A 26,277-nucleotide genomic window follows, 5' to 3' on the forward strand; every position below is an offset into this window, starting at 1 on the left:
AACATCTTGAGCAACCCGGCAATAAGCGCCGCGTTAGAGGATCTCGCCGACACAAATTTCTCACTGTACTCCTACCTTTTTTGCCTCTGTAACAACGGGGAGAATGGGCAAAAGTGGGAGCGGCAGCGACGGCATCGGCATGCGGTGGGAGCAGTGGCGGTCGTGGCGGCGGGTGGTGGGAGCGGCGGCCCCGGGGGGAGTGGGAATGGCGGCCGTGGCAACGTGCGGTCGGAGCAGCAGTGGCCTCGGCGACGACGGGGAACATGGGTGACGGTAGGAGCGGGGAGGAGTCGGCCTGCGGCGGGAGCAGCGGTGGCCGTGGCAGCGCGTGGCGGCCGCCGCCGTGACGGCGGGAGCGGCAGAGGCGTCGACTCGAGGTGGGAGCAGCGGCGACGGCATCAGTGCGCGGTGGGAGCAGGGGAGGCCGCGGCGGCGTGCGGCAACGTAACTGACATGTGGGCCCCACCTACTATTTTATTTATTTTTGCTGACTAGGATGCCATGTCATCAAAACCAGCCATCTATACTGCCTTGGGACCTAAATTAGACGGTTTTGTATAGTTTAGGGGTGAAGATTTCTGGTTTTATAGTTAAGTTGAGACACCTCCGGTGACCTTATTCCAAACCACTCCCAACCACAACGCGAGTCCATTGAACTGGGCCAGACTAACGTAAATGGGCCGGGCCGAGGCCCAAAGACATTTCCATCCAGTTTTGGGCTTCCCCCCCGAACTCACCAGGGTCCACCTCGCCTGCCACCCCCACCTCCTCTGCGCGGGAAACCGTTGCTCGCTGGCGCCAATTTTTCCCGCCATTTCGCCCCCCGCGCCGCCTCCCTCTTAACCCCACCTCCTCCTCCCCCAACCCTAGCAGGCACTCCTCCCCACCTTACTCCCCCCCGCTTCCACTCCCCCGAACCTTCCAGAACCATCTCCCGCTCCCCCGCCGAGATGGTAAGCCCCCCTTCCTCTTCCTTCAGCGCGGCGGCGGCGGCCGGATCTGACGCCTCGCCGTGTTTTTTTTTCTTTTTTGGGTAGGATGACTCGGAGAACAACGCGCCGTCGACGCCGGGGTCGCCGGGGTTCAGCACGGACAGGCTGCCGCCGAACACCACCACCAGCCGCGGCGCCACCGACCCATCCTCCTACTCGGACGACGACGACGACGACGACGTGGTTGGCGCGGAGGAGGCGGAGGTCGACCCCAACGTGCTCCCCGAGGACGACGGCGTCGTCGCCGCCGAGGAGGAGGAGGACGGGGAGGACCTCTTCAACGACAACTACCTCGAGTAAGCGAGAATTCCCAGATCTGATGTTCATTCTAGTTCGGTTGACAAGTGAGATCTGGTTTGATTAGAAGTTTGTTTTTGTGGCTTAGTGGGAGAATTAGAAGTTTTAGTGTTTATGTTAAATATTTGCTTTAGGGATTGGCAAATTTGGCCGTTGACTGGCTCATATAAGAGGGATTGGCCAATTACTTGACTAAATTGTGTACTTTTTGGTCAAAGAATTTTAAGTACGATTTTTTACTGTAGTGGTGCTACAGATACTTCGATGGTGTAGAAGCAAACAACTCTTAGCCTACCGTGTTCTGTCACAGTGAAATGTCCACGAAGTTCTTTCATTTTGATTAGATAATCTCTTGCTCTGTTTAATTACCTATAGGTTTGTTAATTTTGGTTTACATGTGTAAATTAGTTGAGGGATTTGTTGATCACTTCGCCTGTTGCCTTGATGCTTATTCTGTTAAGTTATGTAGTTGGCACAATAAACGGATACAATACATTTGGCTGTTAATTTGCCTAATTGATATTGTTTGAATTAACGGTCCTCTTGCTACACAGTTTCTTTTAGCAGTTCAGTACAAAGGGACTACCTGTCTTTATAAATCCATGAAACATTATAAAACTCTCAAGTCAACGCAAACTTGTCAGATGTTGCAAGTTATTGTTAAATTCCACAGTTTTGATTAACATATTGCATCTTTTCCCTCCTTTTATAGTGATTACCGGAGGATGGATGAGCAGGACCAGTATGAATCGGTTGGGTTAGATGACTCGATAGAGGATGAAAGGAACCTGGATGAGATCATGGCAGATAGAAGGGCTGCTGAAGCAGAACTTGATGCAAGGGATGTGAGGACTGGTGCAGCACCTGATAGGAAATTGCCACGGATGCTACATGATCAAGGTAATGGCATTGTGAAAAATTGCATTTCCATGAGATATTAGAACTGAACCCCACCTTTCTGCTGTTGTACTTTATATTCTTGTTACTTGAGAATTTGAATATGTTAATTTGATATGGTTAGCTTTAGTCGAATGCTATGTATTAATGCTTCTTGGGTCAACTATATGTAACTGAGGTTGTATACTCCATTTGCATTTGCTTCTTTTAAGTCTGATTCAACCCGTAGTGTGGTTGTGAATTTTGAGTTTTGGACTTCAGTGATGATTTTTTCTTAAATATTCAATATGGAGCATCACATTACTGAATATATTATCTGAGTTTGACATTGTGGTATGGTTGTGAACTTACAGTAGTAATCCTTTCTATATTTACTAAAATTAGTTTGCTTGAAACTTGTTTATTCTTTCTATGAGATATTCTTTCTGGTCAGTTGGTCTTGGTAATTGTAAGTTGAAGATAGTATTTCTTTTATGGTGCAGACACAGATGAGGATATGAGCTTCAGGCGTCCTAAAAGGCACAGAGCTAATTTTAGACCACCAAGGGAACCAAGAACACCAAGAAGTGATGATGACGGTGATGGTGCCACGCCTAGTTCACCTGGAAGATCTCAGCGTGGAATGTATTCTGGAGGGGATGTACCTATGACTGACCAGACTGATGATGATCCATATGAGGTATTGATGTTTGAACTAAAATTACCTTAAGTTCCTTTAGATTTTCCAATTGGTCGCCGTCCTATTTGCTGAGCTTATTTTATATGCAGGATGAATTTGATGAAGAAGATGAGATGAACATGTACCGTGTACAAGGAACTCTTAGAGAGTGGGTCACAAGAGATGAAGTCCGCCGCTTTATCGCAAAGAAGTTCAAAGAATTCCTTCTAACATATGTAAACCCAAAGAATGAACAAGGAGAGTTTGAGTATGTTCGACTAATCAATGAGATGGTTCTAGGTATGATTCTCTTTTCCTTTTTGCATGAAAAAAGGCCATATTTGTTGGCATTGTAAGAAATGCTTGCTTACCTAATGTTTCCTCTCCTCTTTGCAGCTAACAAATGCAGCTTAGAGATAGATTACAAGCAATTTATTTATATACATCCAAACATTGCTATATGGTTGGCTGATGCACCTCAATCGGTGCTAGAAGTTATGGAGGAAGTTGCCAAAAATGTTGTTTTTGATCTCCATAAGAACTATAGGAACATTCATCAAAAAATCTATGTCCGAATAACCAATCTTCCTGTCTACGACCAAATACGCAATATCAGGTCAGTACATGCTTTCTTTAGTATGGTATTTAGAAGTCAAGTTGATTGATTGTCTGTGCTTATATGCTACTTGCCAAATTTCAGGCAAATCCATCTGAACACAATGATTCGAATTGGTGGTGTTGTTACTCGGAGATCAGGTGTTTTTCCTCAGCTACAACAGGTCAAGTATGACTGCAGCAAATGTGGGACTGTCCTGGGCCCCTTCTTCCAGAACTCTTACACTGAAGTCAAGGTTGGATCCTGCCCTGAGTGCCAATCCAAAGGGCCATTCACCATCAATGTTGAGCAAGTAAGTTGCCTGGGACGATGGTAGTTCTGATACATTTGGGCTTTCTTCTCTGTCTTAATGCATGAACATGTTTTTGGTTCTAATATTCAAACTGTTCTCTTTTAATAACAGTTGATTTATTTGTCTCACAGACCATATATAGGAACTACCAGAAACTCACTCTTCAGGAAAGCCCAGGAATTGTTCCTGCTGGCAGGCTTCCAAGATACAAGGAAGTGATACTTCTGAATGATTTGATTGACTGTGCTCGACCAGGAGAGGAAATTGTAAGTCTTCTGCATGTACCTTTTGTATTTCTACATCTTATTGTAGAAAGCATGTTCTAATTGACTATCTGCCCATGTTCAGGAGGTCACTGGGATATACACCAACAATTTTGACTTGTCTTTGAATACAAAGAATGGTTTCCCAGTTTTTGCCACAGTAGTGGAGGCAAACTATGTGGCAAAAAAACAGGATCTGTTCTCTGCTTACAAATTAACTGATGAGGACAAGGCGGAGATTGAGAAGTTGGCAAAAGATCCACGGATCGGTGAAAGGGTTTGTGCTTAATCCTTAAGCCCCTTGACGCAATTATAATAAGCTAATCAGTATTGTCTGACAAATGACTTATTGTTTACAGATTGTCAAATCAATTGCACCATCCATATATGGTCATGAAGATATCAAGACTGCCATTGCACTAGCTATGTTTGGGGGGCAAGAGAAGAATGTCAAGGGAAAGCATCGCTTGAGAGGAGATATCAATGTACTCCTCTTAGGTGATCCAGGCACTGCAAAATCCCAATTTCTCAAGTAAGGAATAGGCAATCAGTTTCATCATCTCTCTTTTTATTGCTCCATTAACTCAATGTTTCATTATCTAAAAAATTAACTCACTGTTTTGGAGGTATGTTGAGAAAACTGGACACAGAGCAGTGTACACAACTGGAAAAGGAGCTTCTGCTGTTGGACTCACCGCAGCAGTTCACAAGGATCCAGTAACACGGGAATGGACACTTGAGGGTGGTGCACTAGTGCTTGCTGATAGAGGCATATGCCTTATTGATGAATTTGATAAGATGAACGATCAAGATAGGTATGTGTAATACCATTTGGATAATGTGTGCTTTTAAGCATTTATGTTCTATTGCCCTAAGATATCTCTCTTCTTATTGTTTCAGGGTGAGTATTCATGAGGCCATGGAGCAACAAAGTATCAGTATATCAAAGGCCGGAATTGTCACATCCCTTCAAGCTCGGTGCAGTGTTATTGCTGCAGCAAACCCAATAGGAGGAAGGTGATGTGATCTACTTGCTCAGGATGTTTTCAAACAATTGTTTTGAGCAATATACTTAATTTTATCATGTTATTGCAGATATGATTCATCGAAGACATTCACCCAGAATGTTGAACTGACGGATCCAATTATTTCACGTTTTGATGTCCTTTGTGTTGTGAAGGTTTGGAGCTGATTTTGCTGTGTAATATATTTTTGCAGTCCTGGTATCTATCTGTACTGATTTTTTCTGGTGCAAATGCAGGACATTGTTGACCCATTTACAGATGAAATGCTTGCAAGGTTTGTTGTAGATAGTCATGCAAGATCTCAACCCAAGGGTGCTAACCTTGAAGATAGGGTTCCAACTGATGTTGAGGATGATCCATTGGCTGCTGCCAGACAAGCTGACCCAGATGTACGAACCCTTTGTACTTCGCACAACAGAAACATTTTTTTACTAAATTTCATTGTTTTTAACAAAATCCTATATTTTTTAGATCCTTTCTCAAGACATGCTGAAGAAGTACATAACTTATGCCAAGTTGAACGTGTTTCCCAAAATTCATGATGCTGACCTGGACAAGATTAGCCATGTTTACGCAGAACTTCGTCGCGAGTCATCTGTAAGATATCCTTGTTTCTTGTCCATATCAAATGCATCTTATCAAATACTTAAATATCTTGCCGAATTGGATATTGATACCTATGAAAACTGGAAACCAACATGATATCCAACCTATTTTCTTGTTTCAGCATGGTCAAGGAGTCCCTATTGCCGTAAGGCATATCGAATCCATTATTCGGATGTCAGAGGCACATGCAAGGATGCATTTGAGGAGCTACGTGTCTCAGGAAGATGTCGACATGGCTATCCGCGTCCTGCTTGACTCATTTATTTCAACTCAGAAGTTTGGTGTCCAGAAAGCACTTCAAAAGGTAAATTTTGATTTTGCTGTTGTATTGCTATTCCATCATCTTCCAACTGATGCATACCTAGCATGAGTTTGAACTGTTGTAAGCTGCCTTAGTTTTTTAGCAAATGTTACTTGCATTATGCGGTCTATTACTTGCTGAACTCATTTCGAGCTCAAACCTATGCCCCTTCCTTTCTTTGTTTTCACCAATGTAACTGTAGTTCCTCACCATTTCTGCAAATTTTAAAGTATGTTTCTTCTGCCTCTACAGAATTTCAGGAAATACATGACCTATAAGAAGGATTACAATGAACTGCTCTTGCTTCTTCTGCGCACCCTGGTCAAGGATGTGCTGCACTTCGAAGAAATCGTTTCAGGACCAACGACGCGCCTGACTCGCATCGAGGTTAAAGTAGAGGACCTGAAGAACAAGGTATGAGCCAAGATCTCCGCCTCACCCACACGCCTTTCTAACCAAGCTTATTGCGCAAAAATGCTTCGTCATCCAGATTTCGCTCTTGATTCCGGTACATCTGTCTGATGCAGGCCCAGGAGTACGAAATCTATGACCTGAGGCCGTTCTTCTCCAGCGCCCACTTCAGGGACAACAACTTCGTCCTCGACGAAGGGCGGGGGATCATCAGGCACCCTCTTGCTGCCTAACTACAGAAGATCATCATCTGTGACCCATCTGACAATGAACAATTTGAGCTACCTCATGGGATTATCAGACATAGTGTAATCATCAAACGGCAACTCCTTTGTGCTTTTTAGAGACTGTTGCATGTTATCCAGCTGCATTTGGATAGGGTGTACCGTGTGTACTTTCTTAACATTGTAATTCTGCAAGTATTGTAGAAAATGATAAATCTGTGTCAATCAATGTATCATTGTTTTGCATTATTGTTCATTTTTTTCCTCATCCGATGAAGCTATAATTTTGCACATGATATAACTTTGCTGGGATGGACATGACATGGTAGGCATCTTGATCACTGCGATTAACATGGTAAAAATAAGTCAGCTACAGCAGCTACGGTAACACTAGCTCCCTAATTAACATAACTCCACCAAAACGAATCCCTTGATATTAACATGGTAAAAATAAGTCAGCTACAGCAGCTACGGTAACACTAGCTCCCTGATTAACATATGCATATGTAAAACTATATGTATATATAAAAGTATATTTAATAATGAATCAAATGATAGGAAAATAATTAATAATTACTTAAATTTTTTGAATAAGACGAACGTCAAACATATTTAAAAAGTCAACGGCGTCAAATATTTAAAAGATAATATATTCTATACCACTGAGTTTATTCGAGTTCAATAATTTGCTATCGATATTGTCTCTTTCTATAATATACTGGCGACCTGGTATATTTAGTTTTTAAATAAAAAAATTATTTCTATGTGGTATATGCAAAAGAATTTGCTTATACAAAAGATAATAGCACAAAAATATCTGTAGTGTATGAAAGATGATTTATATTAAAAACAACAATAAAGAAGTATTTTATATATCATATCACAGACAAGTTACATTTTTTTTAAAAAAAATAAAAATGTAAAAAACCTGAAACTTTTATATAAATTTCCATGTTATATAAGAAGGCCACATAAATGAGATAAATCAATGGTTAACATTGTATATCCGTAAAGGTATTTTGGGTATTTTTGAAAAGAAGTCCCAACCCAATTGCGTATTGTAGAACAATTGATTGATAAAGTCGCCGGTATATTATAGAAAATGATAATGTTGATGGCAAATCATTGAACTCAAATAAACTTACAGAATAGATTCTCTCAGTATTTAGGGACGGAGGGAGTAGAAGTTTTCTGAAGGATCACTAAAATATTTATCCAATCAAAGGATCCTACGGCCTAAACCATCTGGATCCGAAATCGGACGGCCTATGTTTATTGGATGACGTGGCCCAATAAGAGGTATTACTTACTTCCTTCACTACTTTCAATTCGTACAAAATCCCTCAAAAAAAAAAAGGAAAGAAAACCCCCCTTTTCACACTAACCTCTACTCTCCCCCGTCTCAGTTCCCGATCTGCAGCGGCGGAGGAGAGAGAGACACCGCCGCCGCCGCCGCCGCCCTCCGGCGAACTCGGCCGGGAGGCGCACGGCGTGGGACGGACACCAGCACCACCCTCCCTCTCTTCCTCTCCTTCCTCACCCCCCAACCCCCGACCCCCGACCCCCGACCCCCGTCTCGGTTCATCCGCGCGGCCTCCATTCCATCTCGGCGGCTCGAATCCAACCGAAGGTACGCCGCTCGTCTCCCCCCCTAGCCCTCCCTCTCAATCCTCCGGCGGCGCCGCCGCTTCGTGAGGCCGTGCGCGGCGTGGATTGCCTTTTGAGTTGGGTTGGTTAGATAAACCCTTCCGGATTTTTTTTTTTTTGGTTTCGTGCGCGTGGTTGCAGTGCTAATATCAGTTCGTTTATTTCATTGAGGTTTGGGGGTTCAGATGAACTCACATGTACCGATTAATGGTGAAGCTTGTTGTGGAGTGGCAGTAGCGGGGATTTATCATTGTGGGAAAATGTAGGATAATTTCTTAGCTTTCCCTTGTCCGTAATCACTTTATACTACTGGAGTAGAACGTAGAAATCCGTGCACTTCGGATTTCAGAGCGTTTGCCTTGCTTCAGCGAACAATTTTACTTGTTCATATGTGTTCGATTGCTCAAGGGATGATAACGACCCATTGCAGGTGTTATCGTTAGTTCAGATGTTAGATTGTTAGGGGGATAAAAGGTGTTAGGTGCAAGGTCATGCATATCTAAGTTATGTTTTCGTGCATTTGAAGTATATATATATTTATGCAAGGTCATGCATCTCTACATTAAGAATGCAGTGGTAATCTTATAGATATTTATTTATGATAATGGCTTTTGTATGAAATTAGACTCCTTCACTGTATCTTTGATTCCAGTAGAGTATGTGTTCACTTATGCTGGAATGACAGGATAATATCCACTGAGAGGCTCAACTGCATGTATTTCACCAGTAGAGTAAACTAGCAATAGTTTTTTTTTTTTTTTTTTTTTTTTTTTTTTTTTTTTTTTTTTTTAAGAAAATGGCAGCCGCCCAGCTTTTGATAAAAAGCATAAAGAGTTCGTACAGGCAATAGTTTAGTTCTGGCATTTGGGTAACACCACATCTTGCTCTTCGCTTTATCTCTCTTCATAACTTTAACCAGTCCAATGTTTTGTGCTCCTTAAGTAGTGTCATCAACTATGGTAATTTTTGTTATTCTTAGTTCAGGATCCAGATGTTAGTTGCAGAGGTGTTCAGAGCAGGAGCATACATCTCTAGATTTTCGCGACATGCATGCCAAGTATATACTGCTACCGAAACTCTTTATAGGGACAGAAATTTACTTGTCAATGCTTTTCCCTGCATTAAAGTACAGTTACTTGCCTTGAGAGAGGGGTACTATGTATAATTTCTGGAACAAAATTGTAGGAGAAAATCGCTTCATAGTTCTGTTTTTATGATTTTCCTTGACATGGGATCCTCTCTACTTATTTATTTATTTTTATTTCTGTTTAGTTCTTTATTATAAAACTTAACGCCTGTTCATTTATAAGTTATAGCACTCACTGCGATTATAAGCCTGCTTACCCTTTTTTTATAATTTATTTATTTTCTAATATCTGAGCGAATTTTCATCTAATATGTTGCTTTCTGGAATTCAGGTTGCAAGATTTTCGGGCATTAGCTGTGCACCCATTTCTCAATTCAGAAGACCTCAATCTCTGGAGGGCAGCAGAAAACTAAGGTCTTGCTGCTTTATTCAAACCCGACTGATAACCATGGCTACAACTCTCTCCAATGGTGTTTCACAGAATGGCCCTCAGAGGAACTATCAGGTAGTTGTTGCTGCTACTCGCGACATGGGCATTGGAAAGGATGGGGTCTTGCCATGGAAGCTCCTTGGCGACCTTAAATTTTTCAAGGAGCTTACAGTGACTACAGCTGATCCTGTGAAGAAAAATGCTGTTATAATGGGGAGGAAAACATGGGAGAGTTTACCCCTTAAGGCTAGGCCATTGCCTGGCCGTTTGAACATCATATTGACTAGGTCTGGTAGTTTTGAGTTTGCAACAGTCGAAAATGTTGTTATCTGTGGAAGCATGAACTCTGCATTGGAACTACTATCATCAACTCCATACTGTTTATCCATTGAGAAAGTTTTTGTTATAGGGGGTGGACAAGTACTAAGGTGAGCTGTTAACTTTTGCCAAAGCATCTAGTATGTAAACTGTGTTGTTTCTGTATACTCCACCTCAACTCTATTCACCTTTATCTGTAAAATTTCACTGTAGGGAATCTCTTAATGGACCTTCATGTGAGGCAGTCCATTTAACTGACATTCAGTCAAGCATTGAGTGTGACACCTTTATTCCTCCGATTGACTTATTGGTGTTCCAACCATGGTATTCATCTTTGCCTGTGGTAGAGAGCAACATTAGGCATTCGTTTGTGACCTATGTTCGGGTTAGAAAAACAATGGCAGAAACACATGACTCAAATGGCAAGGAATCAGCTAATGATGGTATCAAGAGTGACAAATTTGAAACCGAGAATTTCTCTTTTCTCCCTAAGTTGATATTTGACCGCCATGAGGAGTATCACTATCTCAATCTTGTTGAAGATATTATAAGGAGTGGTGCTCAGAAAAATGACAGAACAGGAACAGGGACATTATCGAAATTTGGTTGTCAGGTATTTTCTCTTTAATGTTGTGAATAATTAATTTGAATAACCAGAAATAACCTGTCTTTAATTTGAATAAACAGAAAATATAACATGTCTTTCTTTTGCTCATCAGATGCGGTTCAACTTAAGGAATAGCTTCCCATTGTTGACAACAAAGGTATGCATGTTTTGCACTAAAGCACATCAGTTTGCATCTAATTGATTTATTTTGATAATGATGAACAAACAATTCTGTGGAAATGAGAAATGGGTTTTCCTTAAATAAAAAGATGGATTTAACAGAAAAGAAGCATGCGGGGGGAAATGTGGTTATGAAACTTATGTTTCTCTGGTTTGGATATCTTCATAGTGCTTCAGACCAATTAGTTTTCAATACATGTCAAATTGGCTGCTATTGTGTCTTATTGGTTTACTTACAATCTTTTTTCATCACACATGCCCTTTTCTTTGCCTATTATCTGTAACTAAATAGCTAATTGTTGCATGGTCTGAATAGTACAGTCTTTGTAACTGGCTATCATCTTTACTAAGGCAAAAATAAGATGCTCAGTGTGATGTTGGTGCTGAGTTCATACTTGTAACTTGGGACATTCTTCTGTACACAGGAGAAAAAAAATTGGGACATTCTTCTGTACATGGGAGAAAAAAAATATTCATTTTCTACTGAGTTTCCACACCCCCGGATCATACTATTAATTGTATCATTGTGTCCTGGGTTACTGCCTTCTTTTTTTTCCCTACCAGTCTATTTTACTGATGTTCGTATATGATTTGGAGATTTAGTGCCACATTTTGTAGAAGCATAGTACAATTTTGTAACACAACTTCTTGAAAAATGTATATGTAGAAACTAGCCCCTCTTAAGCTGTATAATGTGAGTGTTGGGTTTCCTTTTCTTTATTATTGAAATATAATAACATGATGCTCTTTAACAGAAGGTATTTTGGAGGGGTGTTGTTGAAGAACTCCTGTGGTTCATCAGTGGCTCGACAAGTGCAAAGGTGCTTCTGCTTAGAATTTAATATTTCATTGGAAATGTTATATCCATACGCAATCTATATACTGTCTCGATGCTTTAAATTACTTATCCAGACGAGCCATGAATGCTTATCAGCCTAAAACTGGATCCTCGTGTTCTTTTTCATCATATGTCCATGCACAAATAAAGCCCATGATGTTATCTTGTCTATAGCAACTCCAACATGTAATTTTGCAGCTCTAACAATCTTAGAGTAATTTTACACCTGGAAAATCTCATATGACCGATTGTTCAAATTCAGTGCGATATTTATTTACCTGTGCAGTCTGGTCTATTTATTCAGAAGGGCCTCAATTACAAGCTTGGCAAAAGCCTGATGGAAGTTTATGTTATCCCTAGATATATGAATATTTTCTGTGGGGTGGAAAACTTTTCTTTTCAATTTTTTGAGCGTTGACCATACTTAAATCACAGTTTTCTTTTCTTTTTCTGTTATGTAACTACTTTCTGCATCAGTTATGTTGGGTGTATCCATTAACTATTGCAGCAGATGAGGCATAAGTGAATATTGTTAGATTTTAGTTTCTTCACATGAGCTCCCATGCTTACCACTTTGGTACAATGATACATTTTTCTACCTTCAGGTTTTACAAGAGAAAGGCATTCATATTTGGGATGGCAATGCTTCGAGAGAGTATCTTGACAGGTATTTATCTTGGATCCACACTAGTCGAGCAACAATGGATATTGCTGTTCTTGGTTCTCGTGCTCTGATCCATTTGGCAAAATTTTACTGTGTTCTAGTGTTGGCTTAGCACATAGGGAGGAAGGTGATCTAGGTCCGGTTTATGGATTTCAATGGCGACACTTTGGTGCTGAGTAAGTTTTTCTCTCGCCCCTACATACCTATCGATGTACCAATCTATCTGTCCATCTAGGTCTCTAAGGACTAAGGACTAACTATTTGTAACAGATATACCGACATGCATGCTGACTATACTGGTAAAGGCTTTGATCAGCTAATGGATGTGATTGACAAGATCAAGAATAATCCTGACGATAGGCGAATTATCCTATCTGCGTGGAATCCTTCAGATCTCAAGAAGATGGCCCTTCCTCCTTGCCACATGTTTGCACAAGTTAATATAGTGCCTCTATTTTTTTTTAACAAAATTTGAGAATAATTGTCTTGCTATTGGAACCTTTTACTTGATATAATACAATATAATATAATGCATCCTCATTGCATAGTTGAACTTTGGAGCCTTTCTCTCTCTCTCTCTCTCTCTCTCTCTCTCCATGTGTAGAATTACAGTAAAATGATATACAAATATTTTCTTGTAGATAGTTTCTTGCTTACAATAATTTTCTTCTTCCAGTTTTATGTTGAGAGCGGGGAGCTATCGTGCCAGATGTATCAACGCTCTGCTGATATGGGACTTGGTGTTCCATTCAACATTGCATCATATTCTCTTCTGACATACATGATTGCTCATGTTTGCGGTATGTTATCTTGTACCCTGCTATGTGACTGGATAATCCCAAAGGTCTAACCTTATTGATGTATTGTTCAGCGTAAGACTGTTTGTTGTTGATGTTGTATTGAATGACAATTTGCTAAAATTCTATGTCACTCAGAACAAGTGCCAGGAAACATTTCTCCGAGGACTTCCCTTTATTCTTTTTTAAGTAAAATACATTGCCGGTCCTTAAAGTTGGAGCGAGGTGTCACTTAGATCCATGATCTAGGAAAATCGTCATTCGGGTCCGCGATCTTATTTAAGTGAATCATTTAGGTCCAAAGCGTCTCTGACCGGGTTGACTGGCTTACGTGGCCGTCCACAGTGGCAGCATATTTGCATTTTAGCCCCCCCACATCTTGGCAACGGTAGCAACAATGGCGGCGACGGTTCTTGGTAAGGTGGTGCGAGCTGCTTGCCCGCCGCCCCATGCATGGCTCATGCATGCACGGGTGATGGTCAGTAGCTAGCAGCATGTGGAGATAGAGAAATGAGATAGAGACAAGGGGAAGCCAAGATGGGGGGGCTAAAATGCAAATATACTGCCACCGTGGACGGCCACGTAAGCCAGTCAACCCGGTCAGAGGCGCTTTGGACCTAAATGATTCACTTAAACAAGATCGCGGACCCGAATGACGATTTTCCTAGATCATGGACCTAAGTGACACCTCGCTCCAACTTTAAGGACCGGCCGTGTACTTTACTCTTCTTTTTTTATGCAGTTACACATAAATCTTCATGAACCATGCTGTTTCCTGTACTGTAAAATAAATTGGCTGTGCCTTGTGATTATCTAGAATGTATTATGGGTACATTTATTTGATGCAAGAAATTAATGCCCTTCAGTTCATACAGTACTTTTCAGTTAATCAGTAGTTAGAAATATCTCCATTATGGAACAGTACCATCATTAATTTGAAGATGCTGAACATCCTTTTCCATTCTTCCATGACTCCTGAGGCATATCAATCGTTTGTCTAAATTCAGGTCTTTCTCCTGGAGAGTTTGTCCATGTTATTGGTGATGCCCATGTCTATAGAACACATGTGCGAGCTCTGGAGGAGCAAATCCAGAAGCTACCTAAACCATTTCCAGTAAGCAACTCAATAATTTAAATTTATTTCATTCAAAAGCATGGAACATTCAGATATGAAACAGCACTCCTGAGTTTTGTGATGATTCACCTTACTTATCAATGGTGATGTCTATAAATCCGTTTAATTATATGAATACTATGTGCAGATTTTGAAGATTAACCCTTTGAAGAAGGATATAGATTCTTTCGTGGCATCAGACTTCAAGCTGGTCGGTTATGATCCTCACCAGAAGATTGAAATGAAAATGGCAATATAATTTGGTATTCCTCTAGCATTTATACTCGTACTGACGCTTTTCATGTTTCAATATTTGCTTGCTGTCTGATAGAAGATTATGGTACCAGTACTTATGATGCACGCTGTACTGTTGATAGAGCTCGCCCATCAGTTTTCAACATTGTTCTGGTGTCCATGATACAACCTTTCTGTTGCAATACTGCTCTCTTTTATGTCCATGCTAACTAGATAAACATATGATTACTGAGCTGCAACGGATGACAAGTGGGGTGTTTGTGCATAATATTGCTTTCCCTCTGACTCGTGTCCATAATTTTGCAGGTGGCTAAGCTGGGACCCCCAGTCACTATGTGAGCTTGGAGAAACTTAAGCAGGAAAACCTTATGCGAACATCGCACTAGCTTACTTTTTTTTTTTTAGTGGTGGTGCTGGATGTTCATTTGGACCTATGTTCTCCATTTATCCGCGATTGTACTTTTATCTCGGTCGCCGATCTAAACCCTACGAAAACACCGGTCACTGGCTCCCCCTTTTATTTGGACCCAGTGAATGATGTTAGAGCTTGTTTTGAGTTAGACACCATGTTGGAAGAGGACAACCGGGCGTTATGTGTACCTCGGCGATGGATGTCATGTACCCTGACTGCGACACACATTTTGGTCATTTTGGTGAAGCTTCGGAGTGCCTCTGGTGTTGCTGGACGACACCTACTAATTGTCTCCATCTGAGATTTTTCTTTCCACATGTTTGGAACACCAGATGATGGGTGATGATGCTGACCTGTGGATTTGGAGGAGTTCAGCATATGTTGGCACTTTTTCTGATGTTTGTGAAATGAGTTGTGTTGCGTGCTTGGAAATTGCGCTTGGTGGCGGCGCTTGCAGCAAGGACTGAAAATGAGATCTTTTGACATTGACGTTTACCTTGTTTTTTTTTCTTAAAAAAAAAATCGGGGCAACCACGGTCCACGTTGCCAGGCTGCAAGTGAAGGCAAGCCAACGGTGTTCTATAGAGAACAGACCTGCGGTCTGCGACTGTGGCGCAGCCAACGGCAACAGTGCCGCAAGCGGCAGATAAAACAACCAGTGTGGCTTTCCGAACACATCCCATATCTTTAATCAGATGCATGGAAAATCATATACACAGTAGATATTTTGAATTATATCGTGTAATAAAAATAAAATGTACTTTCTCCGTTTCACAATATAAGTCATTTTAGCATTTCTCATATTCATATTGATGTTAATGAATCTAAATAGATATATATATGTCTAGATTTATTTACATTAATATGAATATGGAAAATGCTAGAATGACTTACATTGTGAAACGGAGGGAGTAGCAACAAACAGTAATGGTCGAAATCACATTCTGAACACTCATGGCTGGACGACGGACTACCATGTTTTCATTTGAGAACTTATTGGGTTGATTCCCAACGGAAAGAAAGAAATTGAGGACGATTAATTCCATATCTTTATTATCTCAAAATGTTCTTTACTCTGACCTCAACTCCTATTACCTCTTTTTTTTTTTGTCTGTACGCTTCACAAATTACTAAACGACATGCTTTTTTTTAAGAAAAGAATTGCTGCAAAAATATTGCTTTAAAATATCATATTAACATGTATTCTTTAAACTTCTTTTAAATTAATATTTAATTAATCATGTGTTGACGAGCTATCCCATTTTTTTTTGGAGGGAAAGAAGTCCCCAACCATCATGTCCAAACAAACATAACCTCAATCTTCATGCTAAAGGTAAAAGGTATTAGGCCATGTTTCCCATGCAAAAACTTTTCATCGTGTCACATCGAATGTTTTGGACACAGATTGCATGTAAATTGCGAGACGAATCTTTTAGGCCTAATTGCTCCATAATTTGACAATGTGATGCTACAGCAAACATTTACTAATGACAAATTAATTAGGCTTAATAAATTTATCTCGCAGTTTACAGACGAAATCTATAATTTATTTTGTTATTAGTCTACGTTTAATACTTTAAATATATATATCCGTATATTCGATGTGACCCTAAAACTAAACATGGCCTTATTATTACCTGAACAAGGCCTGAATGTGGTCGGTAGGACTGTCCAAGGATCCAGGATTCCAGATATATACTACACCTCCATCTCAAAAAAAAGTGCAGCCATAGATATCCGCGTTTAGCGTTTTGAACGTTCATATTATTTGAAAAATTTATAAAAAAATTAAAAAAATAGTCACACATAAAATATTATTCATGTTTTATTATGTAATAAAAATAAAAATACTAATCATATATTTTTTAAATAAGACGAACGATCAACATTGGATATAAACAGTGTCAAAATTGTACTTATTTTGAAACGGTGGGAGAACCACTAGTAGAAGGGAGGAGGTGTCAACTCCTATTTTGCAACCGCCCCTTGTTGGCTGGAGAGGCAGAACATAAATACATGCTTGCTGATTGCTCTGACCTCTTGTTGGAGCCGGAGGGCAAATTACTTGAGACTAGAGACTGATCCACTCGATTGGATCCAACGGCTGCCGGCTCTTGGACAAACCGAGCGGCCAGGACAGCAGGGAGCCAGGGAGAGCCTCCCCTCTTAACAAATTATAATATTAAAGTTTTTGAGGGGCTGGAGTGCTAAATAACCCCCCACCCTTTGGCCGCCTCGACGAGTCCGCCCCGTCCCGTCACGGAGCGGCCAGCCAGCAGCCAGCGGGCAAAACCGACGAGGCAAGACGTTTTTTGCGGAGACCCCCCTGGAGTTCTCTGGTTTCTCTACTTTTAGGCTGCGTTCGAGCGCAGGAGAAAGAGAGAAAGATTGTTTCGTTTTCCACGCGCACGCTTCCCGAAGTATTAAACTATGTTCTTTTTGCAAAAAATTTCTATAGGAAAATTGCTTCAAAAAATCATATTAATCCATTTTTAAAGTTTAAAATAGTTAATACTCAATTAATTATGTGCTAATAGCTCACCTCGTTTTACGTATCTTACCAATATCCTCAATCCCCTTCTTCTCAAACACACTCTTAGCCTCTCGACCTAGGTTCTCTCTCTGAAAAATCAATGTAACCGTAGCTCTAAAAGTCCCAAGAGCAACTTTGTGTTTGTGTTGTTTGCGAGACCTTTTTATTGCAGTGTGTAAGAACTTGTTTTGAAAATGCACGAGGAACTTCACCTGGGATACTTGAGTCTCATTTGATTCATCGGAATTTCAACGGGATATTTCTTCGTCGCTATTAGTATATGTTAGAGGATGGTTGTTAGCTGTTGGATTCAAGATGAGCACTCAGCACCATATGTTTCACAACGGAATGCACGCCTTTATCATTCTATTTCCCAACCAAATGGCTCGAGTATCAAGTCCTCGTCTTCGTAAAAAAACAACCGCACATTTTACTCATTTTACCACTATCGTCATAGCTAAATCTCTAGTTTAAATCCAAACATAATTGTTTCGATGAATACCACGAATCGCTCCTCCCGATTAATGTCTTCATCAGTTGCTCATATACCCTAATAAGTCAAAGCGGTTTATCAGGGAATAAAAAATAATTAGATAAGACTTTTATATATTTATTTTTAGGGATTTAAAAGTTAATACTGAAAAAGAAACCACATTAAAAATATCTTAAAATCAATATTAAAATTAAGTTTCAAAATTTAAATTTTAGCTTTTGCTTTGGATTATTACGCCAACCGATGTAACCATAAAGTTTGCACAAAGGTTTTCTTCAAAAATAATTTTGCAGAAAGGTCCATTTTCAAAATTACCTAAAACTCAAGGGACCACATCCAAAACCCCAAATCATATTTCTATATCCCCTCAACCTCTCTCTCTCCTCTATCTCTTCACCATTCTCCCCCCCCATCTCCACCTCCTCCTCCTCCGCCGCCGCCGCCGCCGCCGCCGCCGCCTCGCCGCCCCTCCGAACCCGATGGCCTCCCCGGCGCCGGCGCCGCCCGCGGCCTCCTCCTCCGCGGCGGGGTCCGCCCCGCCGCCGCGCATCGGCCTCGCGGGGCTCGCCACCATGGGCCAGAACCTCGCCCTCAACATCGCCGAGAAGGGCTTCCCGATCTCCGTCTACAACCGCACCGCCGCCAAGGTCGACGCCACCGTGTCCCGCGCCGAGGCCGAGGGCGCGCTCCCGGTGCTCGGCCACCGCGACCCGCGGGGCTTCGTCCTCTCCCTCTCCAGGCCCCGCACCGTCGTGCTGCTCGTCCAGGCCGGGCGCGCCGTCGACGCCACCATCGACGCGCTCGTCCCCTACCTCGACGCCGGGGACGCCATCGTCGACGGCGGGAACGAGTGGTACCAGAACACGGAGCGGCGGATCGAGGAGGCCGCCGCGAGGGGGATACTCTACCTCGGGATGGGGGTCTCCGGCGGCGAGGAGGGCGCGCGGAACGGGCCCTCGCTGATGCCGGGGGGCCACGTCGACGCCTACAACAACATCAGGGACATCCTCGAGAAGGCCGCCGCGCAGACGGAGGATGGGGCGTGCGTCACCTTCGTCGGCCCCGGCGGCGCGGGCAACTTCGTTAAGATGGTGCACAACGGGATCGAGTACGGCGACATGCAGCTCATCGCCGAGGCCTACGACGTGCTCCGCCGCGTCGGCGGCCTGTCCAACTCGGAGATCGCTGACGTCTTCGCGGAGTGGAACCGGGGGGAATTGGAGAGTTTCTTGGTTGAGATTACTGCCGATATATTCACGGTAGCCGACCCGCTTGATGGCAGCGGCGGCGGTGGGCTGGTGGACAAGATTCTTGACAAGACGGGGATGAAGGGAACCGGGAAGTGGACGGTGCAGCAGGCAGCAGAGCTTGCGATTGCTGCGCCCACGATTGCAGCATCACTGGATGGGAGGTACTTGTCTGGGTTGAAGGACGAGCGTGTGGCGGCCGCAGGGGTTCTAGAGGCGGAGGGGATGCCATCAGGGCTACTCGAGACGATTAATGTTGATAAGAAGATGCTAGTTGACAGGGTGAGGCAAGCTCTGTATGCAGCAAAGATTTGCAGCTACGCGCAGGGGATGAACCTTCTGCGAGCAAAGAGTGTGGAGAAGGGGTGGAATCTTAACCTCGCAGAGCTTGCAAGGATTTGGAAGGGCGGGTGCATTATCCGGGCGAAGTTTCTTGATAGGATCAAGAAGGCGTATGACAGGAACCCTGAGCTGGCCAATCTGATCGTGGACAGGGAGTTTGCAAGGGAGATGGTTCAGCGGCAGAATGCATGGCGGTGGGTTGTGGCTCGTGCTGTGGAGGCTGGGATTAGCACTCCAGGGATGTCTGCTAGCCTTTCATACTTTGACACCTACAGGTGTAGTCGGCTGCCTGCAAATCTGATCCAAGCACAGAGAGACTTGTTTGGGGCACACACCTATGAGCGCATTGACCGTCCAGGTTCGTTCCACACAGAGTGGACTAAGCTGGCGAGAAAGAGTAATGGTGCGGCCATTTGAGGACTTGAATGGTATCAGTAACTCTGTGTGGTGTCTCTTTGTGGGTTCTCTTTGAATTCACTACTGTTGTCTTTATGATTCTAGGTCTGAATTCTGTACTTTGAATAATGAAGTGTCATGTGCGGTATGCATGGAAGGAACATTCATGTAGCTTGTGCTTTTATATGGTCTAGGTGCACCCATTCAGTTTTCTCATAAATTTGGAATGCAATGGTTTTACCCTCTTATCAAATCCCTGTAATTTTGATCTGGCATGTGTCATTATAGCTAGTAAGACACGTGATGTTTGGCCACCTTTATGAATCTGTGGTAGAATGTTGAAGGTATACCTCAAAAATTGCATGATAAGTCAAACAGCGTCTCTCCAGAAAGTAGCAGTGGAAGACCTGAATACCGGATTGCTTGGGCATGATGGAATCTCTCTCTAAATCAATGTTCTGCGCTTATTTATTTTCTCACTTTCTGTACAAAAATATGAGTGACGTGAAGCCAAAGGGTGATACATTTATATGCTTTCCTGCACTGTTCCTGGTATTGAACACATATCTTTGATTATTAGTAGTGCTGACTTATATATGTATATAAGCATTTATGTCATCTGTAGGAGATCTAATTGTTAATTTGTGACGTTAAGTTCTTGGTCTCAGTGGTAAGTTATTTTTTTTACATTGAGCCTGATATTTTTCCTCTTTATTGGTTGGTTGGTAACCCTGCCGTGATCTGTTTTGTACTCCCTGTAAAGTAGAAGCACTCCTCATGAATGAAATGACATACTCATTTATACTAGAGCTGTCAATGGGTTGTGTGGAATAGGGTTCATCATGTCATGCTGTCAGGTTTTAGTGCTTTCCTTAATGAACCTGGATAATATTGCCTAGTTTTGCCATCAGGGTGGTTTGGTCAAATTGGTTCATGCAATCTTGAGCTAGCTAAGTTCTCATGTCAGTTTTCTCTATCGTATGGTTGAAATTGTACTCTTAACAAATTCACTTGCATGGTCACCTCCAGCAGCATTATGGTGAACCTATTTAGAGCTATTGTTGCCATTTGTATTGTATAACTGGTTAACACAGAAAATGGTGTGGAGACAACATGGTGTTTATGGCATTCCCTGATGCAAAACTAACAGTAAGCTCATTTCAGTTTTCCAGGAGCGGAGTTAATGAATGTTAGGCTAAATTCTTGCATCAATCAGCAAGTGATTGAAACATTCCCTAATGCCATAGTTCTGCAAACTAAGTGATACAAAATCAACAAAATGCGTCGAACAAAGTCCTTTGCACATTTTTCATATTAGAACTTTAGAAGTTCCAATTCGAGGTTAGGTTGACCTTTTCTGCTCATTGAGAACCGTGGTTAGCACTAGCATAGCTGTCACGCAAAGCTTGCTTCAATCATTGCTTACAGTTTCTGGCTAGTCAATTTGTTGTCATTTTTTTATTGCCATTAAGATTTTGACTGTATTTTTTTTTCTTTAATCTCGTATTGTTGCTCCAACTCCATTTGATGCACAGGTTGACATGATATTGTAATATTATCATTTATCTTCTGGTTAACATCGTGCATTTCATATAAGACTGAACTTGAGTATATTAGGATATAGAAGTTGAGTGCGATGTTAATTAAGTACAGATGAAATTGAAACCTTGGGTTAAATTTGGGCCTCAAATTGGTCCTCGTGTCACATGATGAAATTGGCCAGCCCACTGTTGTGCAACATATATAAGGATGTGCCAGATAAAGAACCTAGTTGGGCTAATGGGCCTATAGCACTCCACATTTGCATGATTCTTACATGGAAATATGAAGCTTGCATGATTCTCAGTTTATTGTTTTCCTTTTTTTTTTTCCTTTCTAGATGACGAAACAATCAATAAGAAAATTTTCTTTTGCAGTTTATTTTGGTCTCAACTCTTATTTTGATTCTAGTGCTGCAACATGGTCAACATTCTTGAATGCTAATAATAGGATTATATGGTACCACAGAGGCAAAGATAAGTTCTCAAATCTCTGCTGCACTTTTATTTTGTTATCATGTGTTTTCCACATGGTTTGTGTACTGATGATGACAGATTATCTAATCGCTCTTTTCTCTCCAGGAGGAGCTACACAATATTGTCAATTGTATGACTCCAATTGAATTGGAATACAGTAATACACAACAGAGATTGTTTATTCTGATTTCAGTGGCTTTAATGGTATGGAGCTAACTACTGCAGTCCAATTATGGAGGTGCTGCAACTTTTTTTTTTTCACTTTGTATGATATGATCAAAAGAAAGGCTAATTGTCGTGATTTGGTTTGCCTCTGAAAGATATGATTTTGGGGATGTAACAGCTAACGCATCCATTCATTTACTTTAGCCTGTGGAGATGTTGACAAAAACACATGGAGTCTGGTTTACTTGTATTTCCCATAAGCAGGTGATAGCTGATAACCCACTTATGCTTTTTCTCAAGATTTATCTTTTCAAAAAATAAATAAATAAATAAATAAATAAATAAATAAATAAATGAAAGCATTTGCCATTTGTTGAACTGTTCGAAATGATTATTTTATGATTGTGGAAGGCATGATGGCTTATCTAATGGTAGGATCGTCAGTGCCAAAAAAAAGAAGTAATGGTAGGATTGGGTGGGAGAGGTCTGTGGACTGTGGGACTCTAGGCCTTGGGGAGAGGGGGTTGGTTTTTTATCTTTGTCCCGGGTGAGCATGGGCTTGTGTGTCTGAAGTTTGGTTGGCTGTGGAGTGGATTGGTTTCAGGTTCTTGGTCAAAACAGTAAAGCTATATTGGATAGTTAGGTTATGTTTCCTTTTCTATCACTAGTGTTTTGTTCCTGACCAGATTGTAGACTACTTCATGCACCATTAATGATGGCTCTTCATTTGATGATTTTATAGGATAGTTTTTAGGCATGGTAACATTCTGTTGATACCAGAAAAGTCACTGTTGGATGGTTTGGTTTCTAAAAGAATGAAAGGCACATGATCCTATGGGACTCTTGAAATGGCTAATGGAGTCAATCGATGTGGAGAAAGTGGTGGAGACCAATTAGAATGCATAATCTTGCTTTTGCATGACAGCCATTTTTACTCAAAACTATTTTCATTTGTTTTTGTTTCCTTTTGTAAGAGCAGTAGCCAAACATTGGCTCCCAATCCGGGTGAGATGGGTTCACAAAACTGCCTGAAACACATAATTTTTAAGAGAACTTTTTATTATTGTTTCCTTAGAGTTGGTTGTCCTTCATCCTTCCTGAATATTCGGAGGTTTTCAACCAGAGGTTCTCTGCATCGTGCTTCTACAAGTTTTTGGATCTAATACAAGGCATTCACAGTTTGCAATGCACATATTGGCATACATATATTTTTAACAAATGATTCACATTTTTGTAAGATTGAATCCTTTCTTATATCCTTGCAAATTTGGCTTTCCTAATTCTTTCCTGTGATCTATTATTATGCATTTATGGTCTGTTTATCTTTTTCCTTTTTTGGTTGGTGTTCTATCTTAATTCGTTTTCTTTTTTCTATCAGTAAATTACTATGGTGAGGCCTCTATACCGATGCATACCACATAACTAACTGTTTGACCCTTAGGTTTATTGTCTTCGGACCTCCAAATTTTGTATAGTCTAAACAGTACATAATTTTAGTTGCTTATCAGTAGTGTGGTTTTGAGTCTCATACTTTATTCAATGCGTGCCATCTCTACCATTATATTAGGAGTTTGGCTTCTTGCTTAGTTTTGAGTTATCTGGTACTGTGCCTGGGATGTGACCACAAAAACAATTATAGTACATTAGCGCATTTATTTATTTATCGCTATATCTGTTGGCAGGGTTTGGGAATCTGTGGATATATTTCAATCAGCGGGTTATTAACTGCATCTTGTTTTCTTACAGTCATTAACTGCTTTGAACGAGGAAAATTTTGGTGTTACGGTTAGGTGATCTTGTTTCTACTTAGCACAAATTACTGATCTGAGCTAGTAAGGTTGTTGCTATGAACAAGTTATTCTGCAATGTGTTGTATGTTTAAGAACAAAAAGGGGATCATCTCTATTGTCACCATGCCATGCTATCTGAGAGTGACTTAATCAATACTAGACGAATTATTACTGTGATGATAAATGGATAGAGCAGGATGTGTCACTAAGTAATTCTTATTTGCCTCAGCCCTCAGTATAGTAGTTATATGAACATTGATTGTGTCTGTGCTTGCATAATTATGTCTCAAGCTGCATCACATTTTCCATGTCTCACAGGATGAGTGACCACTAGATCATTCCTATTTGTTCATTGACCAACAGCAGTAGAGCACTGTACTCCCACGACATGTACATAATTCTTCTCTCAGTTGCTGGTGTGCATGTTTACATTCTTGCTATGCTGAACTCAACAACCACAGCTAGTCAGCTACAGCCTGATCAAGAGACAGCAGGGCTACCTAGCCCTTTGAAAGGAAAAGGATATCCATTTACACCTAGAATCTCCTTTTGTTGGTGGTCCTCACAATGGTGGAGCTGGTTCTTTCCCTTTCAGATTCACACGTGGGAGTGCAGTGGCAGTGACCTCGTGAATCACTTGTCGGTGAGGGCCCCAGATGATCAGCGTCTTGCTGGAAACAAAGGTAACATCGACTGCTGGTCACTATTACATTATGATATGATTATTATTCAGTTCCTTCTGATGCTGCTTGGTGTTAGTTCACCTTTAGTACAATGTCGTGGTAACGGTGTATTATACGGTAGATTTATTTTTTAAGGTTTGTCCTTTCACTGGATTCTTCTTCTGTTTATTCTTATAATGTGATGTGGTGGTGGAAGAGTATCAGCCACACAGGCCTTAGTTGGCTAGACTTTTCTATTAGTGGAAGTGAATCTCATCAACAGACTTTAACATAAAAGAACAGGAAGCCATTTGTTGAGTGGGTCTGTGCTCATAAAGAGCTAGAGATCATCACTTCCCACTCTGAGTCTAAGAAGCTAGCTTTCTTAGGTCCATATATAAACCATACTTGTAATTATCTTACTTGATATATATATTTTTTATGTGCAAAAGAGAAGCAACTTTTGCACCTTGTGGAAGATGAAATAAATGGAGGACAGAAGAACCAATTAGGTTTGTACTAATTCGTTGGCTTGTACGATGATGATTGATTAAAGTTTCTTCTGGCCTGCACAATTGATTCGTCAAGCAAGCGTGTGCACATACTTTTTCATGCTCGCCATTATCTCTAATGATTCTTTTAAGTTCCATAAGAAATCAACCTCGAGTCCTTGACTTTTACTGTGAGGTGATATGGACTCCAAAGGAAGTTACTGGAACAATTTTGTTATATTTTGGTCCAGATTACTCTTTGATGTGAACATCCATTGTGTTTCTTTTATTTTTGGATTAAAGATTGATCAAGAGATGAACATCCGTGTGTTACTAATGACGGCTACTGTTTTTGCAAATATCCACACTAGCTAGGGCACGCCTTTTCTCATGGAGGGTTAGGTTTACTTGTATTCAATCTACTTAATGCAGCTTCTTACAACACGGCAGCCCCGCAATGGTTTCAGATATCCTGTACAGAGATGCATACAAAAATGTTTTCCAAATTGTAGCATAATGATCTGAACACCAATTAGTTACAAGATTTATTCTCTGATTTAAAAAAAAAACATAATAGTTTTTATTTGTTGGGAAGTATAATTCGTCAAGCAAATTAATTGAGGATAGGAGATCACTGTCTTTCCCTACTTGAGGCTTCGGAGACTGTTAATTGGATTGAAATACTAATACTTGACAAGCTACTCTTGCACTATTACTATTACACACAAACAAGTCATGAAAACCCCTATAATAGTTAGAGCATGATAAATTGCACACAGCAAAGCTTATCTATACTGACATGTTTTTTTGGTGTTAAGCTTCGAAGCGAAAATGCTTGGCAGAACACCATTGAGGTAGACGGAATTTAGTTTTGACAAAATATTTGTAAGTTAAACAGTGCAGTTTGAATTGTGGTATTTTAGCACAAAGTTCTGACTTCTGAATTAGCAGTCAACATCAATTTGGTATTGAAGGCCTCATTTGCTGTTGTTTTAGAGTTCTCAGCACTGGTTGTTATTTCTCAGTAACAAAGGTATTCTTTTCTTCTGGAAAGAAAGAGAGCTGAAGCTTTATTCTGAAAACCATCAATATTGGCAACCAAGTACAGGTAGAAACTACTAATTATTAACATCAAATTGGGATATCGTAAAAGCCAGGCACGATGATCACTGACCAACATCTGGTAGTGGTACTGGCCTTGATCTTATTAGT

General features: G+C 41.1%; 3 protein-coding genes across 4 annotated transcripts; all 3 read left to right on the forward strand.

Annotated features, from left to right (window-relative positions):
• The first annotated feature begins 840 nt into the window (after nt 1–840).
• Nucleotides 841–6,811, forward strand: LOC127755292 (DNA replication licensing factor MCM2). Its single transcript, XM_052280945.1, has 18 exons — nt 841–953; nt 1,038–1,288; nt 2,002–2,189; nt 2,669–2,865; nt 2,955–3,144; nt 3,241–3,460; nt 3,545–3,752; nt 3,884–4,018; nt 4,101–4,292; nt 4,375–4,547; nt 4,642–4,830; nt 4,916–5,032; nt 5,111–5,195; nt 5,277–5,429; nt 5,512–5,637; nt 5,768–5,950; nt 6,200–6,361; nt 6,475–6,811. The coding sequence occupies exons 1-18, from the start codon at nt 951–953 to the stop codon at nt 6,589–6,591; spliced, it is 2,889 nt and encodes a 962-aa protein (XP_052136905.1). The 5' UTR covers nt 841–950; the 3' UTR covers nt 6,592–6,811.
• Nucleotides 6,812–7,966: 1,155 nt separating this feature from the next.
• LOC127754870 (bifunctional dihydrofolate reductase-thymidylate synthase) lies at nt 7,967–15,320 on the forward strand. Of its 2 annotated transcripts, XM_052280459.1 has the most exons (13): nt 8,147–8,212; nt 9,214–9,286; nt 9,648–10,174; nt 10,278–10,677; nt 10,784–10,828; nt 11,607–11,672; nt 12,295–12,356; nt 12,455–12,529; nt 12,624–12,789; nt 13,030–13,153; nt 14,158–14,264; nt 14,413–14,527; nt 14,826–15,320. In XM_052280459.1, the coding sequence occupies exons 2-12, from the start codon at nt 9,221–9,223 to the stop codon at nt 14,521–14,523; spliced, it is 1,749 nt and encodes a 582-aa protein (XP_052136419.1). In that variant the 5' UTR covers nt 8,147–8,212; nt 9,214–9,220; the 3' UTR covers nt 14,524–14,527; nt 14,826–15,320. The 2 variants fall into 2 exon arrangements, with proteins under 2 accessions (XP_052136420.1, XP_052136419.1); XM_052280460.1 differs by lacking the exon at nt 9,214–9,286 and having other exon boundaries at nt 7,967–8,212.
• A 3,051-nt stretch (nt 15,321–18,371) lies between these two features.
• LOC127754342 (6-phosphogluconate dehydrogenase, decarboxylating 2, chloroplastic) lies at nt 18,372–20,195 on the forward strand. The gene has a single exon (XM_052279840.1). The coding sequence runs from the start codon at nt 18,437–18,439 to the stop codon at nt 19,961–19,963; it is 1,527 nt and encodes a 508-aa protein (XP_052135800.1). The 5' UTR covers nt 18,372–18,436; the 3' UTR covers nt 19,964–20,195.
• The last annotated feature ends 6,082 nt before the right edge of the window (nt 20,196–26,277 follow it).

Source organism: Oryza glaberrima, chromosome 11 (assembly GCF_000147395.1).
Source record: "Oryza glaberrima chromosome 11, OglaRS2, whole genome shotgun sequence".
Taxonomy (NCBI): domain Eukaryota; kingdom Viridiplantae; phylum Streptophyta; class Magnoliopsida; order Poales; family Poaceae; genus Oryza; species Oryza glaberrima.